This window comes from Ictalurus furcatus, chromosome 26 (genome assembly GCF_023375685.1).
Source record: "Ictalurus furcatus strain D&B chromosome 26, Billie_1.0, whole genome shotgun sequence".
Classification (NCBI taxonomy): Eukaryota; Metazoa; Chordata; class Actinopteri; order Siluriformes; family Ictaluridae; genus Ictalurus; species Ictalurus furcatus.
This window is the reverse complement of record NC_071280.1, coordinates 14,281,271-14,289,726: the sequence shown is the minus strand read 5'-3', so window position 1 is coordinate 14,289,726 and position 8,456 is coordinate 14,281,271. Positions and strand designations below refer to the sequence as shown.

At 39.5% G+C, this 8,456-nt stretch overlaps 1 protein-coding gene across 1 annotated transcript; it reads left to right on the top strand.

Moving 5' to 3' along the window:
• Positions 1–564: 564 nt before the first annotated feature.
• On the top strand, positions 565–2,614 carry dlx2b (distal-less homeobox 2b). Its single transcript, XM_053616154.1, has 3 exons — positions 565–949; positions 1,573–1,757; positions 1,852–2,614. The coding sequence occupies exons 1-3, from the start codon at positions 625–627 to the stop codon at positions 2,173–2,175; spliced, it is 834 nt and encodes a 277-aa protein (XP_053472129.1). The 5' UTR covers positions 565–624; the 3' UTR covers positions 2,176–2,614.
• Positions 2,615–8,456: the final 5,842 nt, after the last annotated feature.

The window sequence follows — 8,456 nt, the reverse complement described above, 5'->3', positions numbered from 1 at the left end:
GTGAGACATGGGGCATTAGTTATTTGTGGAACAGTTAAGCTTCGTCACACGATGGGAAACACAGATAGGATGTCAGGTATGGAGCTGGGGCAAGATGCAAACTGGAAGTTCGCCCATGCAAACCCAGAGCTAAGTAGGGTGAATGGTGAAAGTTGTGCCAGTTGTATAGTTTCTATTATTAAAGCTATAACTCTGTCAGAAATGAAAGTGTTTCTAATTGTAATTCATTTTTCTGAATGAAATAGTCATGCAATAAAACAGATATTAAGTGATTGGGAATTAATCTGCGCTTCACCGAATGCCTATCCCTCGATCCATCCATCCATCCATCCATTGGTTCCTCACATGACGCCCCGCATGATGTGCCCACCCACTAGATTGACTCCACCCATCACTACCTCGAACACAGGGACTCGGAGCACCAATGCATCACCAGCAGTGTATTGAGACTTCAGCAGGGACTCCTGAGAAGCACTGCCTCTACCGGGCCAAACATTTATCATTAAACAGCAAGTTCCAAAAGACATCGGATCATAGTCACATACCTAAACGGAAGTATTGTCAGTTCGTTCCGATTACTGCTTTAATTACTGCGAAGGTAATTACTAGAAGGAAAGGAGAGAGATGACCGCGGTTCTGGATAGCCTTGGTTCGGATATGCACACAACACATCTTACCTCCAGCAACTTCAGCGCCGTGCACAAGTCTCAGGACTCACCCACACTGCCGGTGTCCACCGTCACCGATAGTAGTTTCTACAGCGTCCCTCAGAGCGCAAACTGCGCAGGAACGGCGGCTTACGCGCAACTCGCCTCCTACTCGTACTCCCATGGAGGAGTGAGCGGCGGACCCTACAGCCCCAAACCCTACGACATGGGCTTCGGCACTTCATACGGCGCTTATGGCGCCTATGGACCCGGTTCTTCATCACCCACGCCTACAGAGCCAGGTAAAGATCTGGTGCGCCTCCGTGCTTTGTAATGCTCATTCAGACACAGTCTGCATAGTGAAAATCATTTGTATGTGTGAATTTGCACGAGAGATGAAATGTTTTCTTCAAGAAACCATTCCTAAATTTTTGAGGAGAAAATGAAGAGAGAAATAAACAAATAGCGGAGAAACCAAAATGGTCTAATCTCAGTGTCAGTAGGGGAAAACAAGAGGAAAGTCATGTTTCTTAAGAAAGTTGCCCATACAAGAATTTACAGAGAGGAAAAATAAAGACTTGGAGAAATAAATAAAAGCAGGGAGTCAAAAGTTTTTAGCCTCACTGAATAAAGAAAGGAAGAAATTGTTCTGTGTGTCAAAAATTTCAACTTTGTCAAGAAATTATAGCAGAAATAAAGTCTGAGACGTTTCTCACTGGAGAAAAATATCCAAACTTTGGGTAGTAATTGCAGTGTAGACTTTTGGAATAAATGTAGAGGTTGGAAACATTGTGGTACGCATGGCTTGAGAAACTTTGCCCACTTTATCTAACTCGCAGAATTTTTCCAACTTCTACATCTATGCATATTCTGGTTATGTATGCAGCATGTTAATCAAAGTTTTATATGTGTGTATGTGGGTTAGAGAAAGACGAGAGTGAGCCGGAGGTGCGCATGGTGAATGGCAAGCCAAAGAAAGTCCGGAAACCACGAACCATCTACTCGAGCTTCCAGCTGGCTGCCCTTCAACGCCGCTTCCAGAAGACACAGTACTTGGCGCTACCGGAGCGCGCAGAGCTCGCAGCCTCTCTGGGCCTCACCCAGACCCAGGTCAGCAATCTTGCACATTTTCATTTTAGCACTAGGAACCCCCATTCTCAAAAGTGTGATCTCTTATGTTTTGCGTTGCTCTTACTCCACGCAGGTGAAGATCTGGTTTCAGAACCGGCGCTCCAAGTTCAAAAAGTTGTGGAAAAATGGGGAGATTCCGCCAGAGCAACACGTGGGCTCAGGTGACTCTCCTCCTGCGTCTCCTCCCCCGCACACCGCCTGGGATTTCCCCCCGAATCAACAAGCTGCAGGAGACGGGGACTCTAACACAGAGCAGGCCGCTGGTCCCCCCAACACCACTGCACCATCGTATTTGTCCAACTATCCATGGTACTCATCCACGAACGCGCATTTACAGCCAAGCGCGCTCTCGCAACCCCATCACAACTCCGCCATGAGCGCTGGTGCCATTTTCTAGCCACAAACTTGGGAATCGGATGCACCTGTTACAAGACAATGAACTTGTAGTGCACATAAAAGCACGGAGAGAGAGAAAAAAACACTAACTCCGACATGCAATTTGAATTCTGATGGTTTTTATTTACTTTGTGGATTTCCGTGGCGCGCTCGAGCTCTGCGCAGAACGTGCAACAAATCGACGAACATTAAATTATTTTTCTATTTATTTATTTGTTTTGTTTGCAGTCACAGGACAGTGGGACCAATCACATGCCAAGTAAATAAAAAAAAAGAAACGGGTAGCCTTTTATTGCGTGCATTGTACATTTTCCTATCAGACTATATTAGGCCTACAGAGTAATCTATCATGCTGTTTATACAACTTGTACTCACAATAAAAAAAAAACAAAGAAAACCTGCATTTTGATGTCGACCTAGAACTGTGTCTGACTAACTTTACAACGTGGCTGCACTGAAATACAAATAAACCGCGGAGTAACTGGTGGCGTGTTTTACTGATGGTTAGCAATCCCTACTGTTTAAAAAACAAAAAACCCTAAGAGACCAAGAATTGTGTCAGTGATAACTCAGTGCCCCTATAGGTGAAGAGGACCATCAAGGGGCCTGAAGTATGTATTTTCATAATGGGACTGCATTTATACAAGACCTAGGAATTTCCTGGAGAACCCCTGAAAAAAAAACCCCATCTCAAGTACAGTACACTCTTAGAAAATGTCAAATGTAACGGTTATTTATTAAGTCCCTCTGGGTAAACCCTATGTCAAACCCTACAACAGAGTGATTTCCTATTCCAAGCTAATAACCCTTAACTATCCCTATGAGCCTTTAAATAACGTTTAAAGACGTCCGTAGCTATAATAATACACTTCACAATGTATTTATTTATTTTGTACCATTTTAAGCCAAATGTACACTCCCAGAAATAAAGCTTCCAAAATGTCCTGGGCTGCATCAAGGATGCATATTTTCTACCTTTAGTACGTAACTTTTACCTACACTTGATAGTTAATCGATACAGGAGTGGTCCTTAGGGTCCAATTATGTACCTTAAATCGTTTTATAGGTACAGTGCCTTCACATTACCATGTAAAGGAACAAAAGATGTAGGCTACCTTTCAGGTTACCACTTAACACTCCATAAAAATGAAAAGACTTTTTGAGTGTATGAAAGTGTAGGCCTATGTGATGTACCTCTAATGTGCTCTAATTAGCTTTTAATTAGCTTATGTATCTTAAATTACTTTTAAAGGTTTCCAGGTAACAGATGGATATTAAAGGCAGCCTGTACAAAACGTGCCCTTGATGGTTCAACAAGAAAAACGTAGTTAAAGTTTAGTACATTTATTTTTGAGAGTATAGGTAGTTTTATTGAAGGATTTATTGTCCTTGTTTGTATAGACAGAAGTGGAAAGAGAAACGACGCCTTGAGGGCGCTGAGAGGAAACGGCTGGACTGTTTCAAACCGCACACCTCCGGTCCAGTAGCAACGTGTATTTAACAGCCGCCATGTGCGTGTCTTCCAGTGCAAATCATAAGCATGAAAGTACTAGTACGAAATCTCGGATGTAACCCTTACACGGTTGATAGAGCATGCTGACTATGTAAAAAAAAAAATAAATAAATAAAAATAAAATAATAATAATAATAATAATAATAATAATAATAATAAGCGCATACTATTGCATAAATATGTAAAAAATAATAGTAACTTCTTGTAATACTGAGATCTGGATTATGCGGTTACGGGCTATGCAAACGTAGACATAGCGGCCTACTGTAGGCTATGTGAGCGCCAAGGCGCACTATTACTATTATTTAGTGCGCTAGTATGCGGCTCAAGTATGCGTGGAAGCATGCGTTTGGAGAAAGCAGCACGCGGGATGGTGTGCGGGTGCGTCTTTTGGCACGCGGCGGAGAAACGGGGCGGGGAGGGCGTTCCGTGTGCGGCTACACGACTCTTCCCACTACAGACTTTCTGGAGTCATTGCGCGCCTCTCCCAGACGTTTTATGAGCGGCACTGAAGCAAAGTAAAATAGAGAGAGAGAGAGAGAGAGAGCGAGAGAGAGCATAAAACCGCCTCAAGCATAACCGCCTCGGAAACATTATTCTCCCAAAAAGCCTTGCGCTTCCAGCTCCGACTCAGCCTTGGATTATTTTTGGTATGGGGGACACGCGGTCGTCTAAAGTTTCATTACTTGAAACTCAGCCTTTTTTTTTTTTTCTAGGAATAGGATAGATGATGCACAATATGTATAAAGTGCCATAGTGCAATTAAAACTGTGTGTGTGTGTGTGTGTGTGTGTGTGTGCTTCAAGATTCACACACCTGGAGATACCAATATGACAACAATCATTTCACATCATAAACCCTGTACCACGTGACCAATGAGCAGTCATGGTTACATTATGTAACTAAGCTGCTGAACTAAGGATGAGAATGTGTAAGGATGAGGCCGTCACACCAGTCGTGAGAATCTTATTTGTGTGTGTGTGTGTGTGTGTGTGTGTGTGTGTGTGTGTGTGTGTGTGAATTGATCTGAATAGCATACGCATGACAGAAAAACAAGATAAAAAGTGTCACTAATAACCCACTGTCCTTTCAGAAACAATGAAGAGAGGCAGGTCATAGTTTTCAGTGCTTTTTAATCTGGCAAGGCAAGGAGTTAGTCATAAACTCATAAATTCCCGTTAGCACAATTAGCACTTTTTGAATATACAGTATACAGTAGAAGATAAATAATTTCCCATCATCAAAAGGGAGGATGGGTTCCCTTTTGCGTCTGGTTCCTCTCAAGGTTTCTTCCTTGGGTCGTGTCGTCTCAGGAAGTTTTCCCTTGCAACCAAGAGCAGCCTCTCGTTTGCTCAGTAGGGATACATTTATACATTTTAAAATGTATATATGGAATGTATATATTTCCATAAAGCTGATTTGTGATGTCTATTGTGAAACTATACAAATAAAATTGAACTGAATTCAATTGAAGTTACTTGGGACCACGTGTGCAGTTCTGTCAGTTCTGTGTGGCATAATTTTGTCAATTACTAATGGCCTGAATTCTTTAAGGGTGTAAAGATAGTGTTCCAGATGATATCCCAGTTAAAAAACAATACACATACAGTTATTTGTCCCTAACAGCTGGCAGCACCAAAAGAAATAACCTTATCATATATATATATATATATATATATATATATATATATATATATATATATATACAAATGATGGATCATTGATGTGCCAGTAGTTCTGAGTCAATTCTAATACACTGGCGAACGCCTTAATAGCTGTGTCGCCTCTGTCACATTTAATCAGAGATTCCAGTAATCACAGCACTCAATAAAACATTAAAAGTTTGATTTGTATTCGACAGCCTTCACTGATATCAGTATTGCAAAGACCAGTACTAAGGTAACACTCTAGGACACATTTCAAGTTAATGGCAGGCTACTGTCTCAGAAATAAGGGTACCAGTCGGAACTGTTCCTTGTTGCTAATTTGGGAACATCAAGGGCACATCTTTTGTATATTTAGTATGAATGATTATACCTATGAGTATGTTTATAATTGGACCATGTGCACTTTCCCAGGTATAATAGTACTAAAGGTACATAAGATGTACCCTTGATAGTCTCACCCAAGCCACAAGGAACTTTCATTACTTTTATTTCTGAGAGTGTGCACCAGAACAGTTCCTTCATGCGATGTCAAAGAAGGACCATTTTTGGATCTCAACCGCACCTTGATTGTTGGTTCCACCACCAACTGAAGAGACATTTCATGAAGCTTGAGTGTTGTTGGAATGATTATTCACGCCATTGTAGCACCAAAGCACCAACAATGATGGTTCAGGAAATCATTGATTTAAAAAAAATGTGCTCTAGAAAACCATAAAATGTCCTTCTATAGCAATTGCTCTATTGGTCTTAAACTTGCGTGTGTATGGGAACCTGTATGGGAACCCCCTATGTCCTTTATGATAGAAACCACATGTCCAGCTGATGCAATTTGATTTACAGTGTAAAGTCCCCAGAGTTTACAAAATAGGCAACATGTGGGCATTTTTGGGGGGAAGTTTACATTACAAACCTCCATTCAAAGTAAATTGTGAATCTAATTCTATTTACAAGATATATATTTAGTTAGTTAGTTAGTTAGTTAGTAAAAAATAGCTCCAGAATATACTAATTTTAAAATAAAAATCTCAGTTCATATTGATATAAATTCAATGTGAAGTATAACTCATCCCCTTTGATGGGGGGGTTTCCATCCCCTTTGCATGGGTTTTCTTCATACACACCCTAATTTAACCTTCAACATCCCACACCCCTTAAACATGAATATTATATAGGCCTAGATAGATAGATAGATAGATAGATAGATAGATAGATAGATAGATAATGTATGTATTTATTTTTATTTAGAAGAACTACCAGGTACTGTGCTGTAATGTAAGCTATATGTGACAAATAAAGGTTTCTTCTTCTGAAACGTTTCAGTCTAAATTCCGCAGCCATAGGAATTTCCACCAATGTACAGTCAGCCTATTTATGGCCTTATTACCGCACATTGTAAGCATGTCACATATTCCTACAGCGTTTCAGCTGGCAATGATTGAAATGCCGACCTTTATTTGCAAACCACATCATTAGGAGTCTCGGCTAATCGCATCCGTTCGCTGAGCACTATACACATCCGTAGCTTATATCCTATACACGCCCGCATATCCCATAATACTGTACAAGCTCAGGATTTTACGCGCAATTTGGTCGCTATAACAACAATAACGCAGCCACGTCACTAAAGGATAACACTATAGGCTTCTCATACCACAGTATTCTCACATTATATTTATTTATTTTAAATAAATAAATGAATCTTATTTTTTTCTAAATATGTTTATTTTTTAAAGTATTTCGTTTATTTTCTTTCGTTTCTTAGAAATAATTTCGTTATATTTTCATTAAAACATGCTGTATTTTTCCCACATGTACATTTTAGAGACAAATGATTTAACATGCTTTAACAACAATGGGAAAAAAGAGCTATTAGATTGTGAAATAAAAATGCTGTATTTATTTTCAAAGAAAGAGAAAGAAAACAATAACAACAACAAAAAAAATCATATAATTTCAGCCATCTGGGGACCCAATGTAGACTATAATATTCTACATATTTAAATATTTATAGCTAAAATGCCAAAGGCGCGGATAAGGTAAGCCTATATTAACTTGATAAAAGACTTAAATGTGTGGTATTTTGTCCACCGGTTTGTCCTCGGCTGCAGTCTCAGTGGGAGGTCATGATGATAACATGGCTGATTTAAGCAGCTCTTTTCTCTAACAGACCCCCTGCGCGCGCGCTCAGGACCACCTGCAAACGCTTTAGCAGGCGGCTAAAAAGCTAACCGCGAACCTCTCCACCTCTCCACCCACCCAACCACTGCCAAACACCAAAACTCCATTTCATACCTCTCTCTCTCTCTCTCTCGCTCCCCCCCCCCCCCATCCCATTCTTTTTGTTCCACTAAAAAGATTCGCCGAAATTGCTTGTAATTGCGACACGGAAAAGGCAAATGTGCACAAAGACTCTGCAAAATGACTGCAATTACATTTCGATGTAAGAGTCGCGTTTAGAGGAGCTGCTATCGACCACAGCTCTACACGCACACACACACACACACACACACACACACACACACACACACACACGGGGGGGGGATAAAGAAAGACAAAATATATGGGCTAAAGTAGGCTAAGTCTTCCCTTAAGAAAAAGACAAAAGTAAGCAGTAAATTCCATTATTATTATTATTATTATTATTATTATTATTATTGTTGCTGTTGTTATTCCTACTTAATCTCTTAATAATTAAATAATAGGTTTAATAATAAGAAGGAAGGCTAAAAAACAAAAAATTCTTCATTTATGTACAGCAGCAACACCACCACCAATAATAATAATAATAATAATAATAATAATAAGAGGAAAAAGAAGATGTAGAGGAAATAAGAATAAGAATAATATTTTAGAGACAATATTAATGTCGATAATACTTTATAATATAGGCGATAGCCTATTATGACTAGGCTACATATATCTAGATAGATAGATAGATAGATAGATATGTTATTATTATTATTATTATTATTATTATTATTATTAGCTATAAGAAATTATTATTATAGCCTACTAATAAAATAATCATAATTATAAAAATGATAGTTAAAAAAAGGGGACATGCCTAAAATAACAGTCTGTGATGAATGAGACTGAATGAGA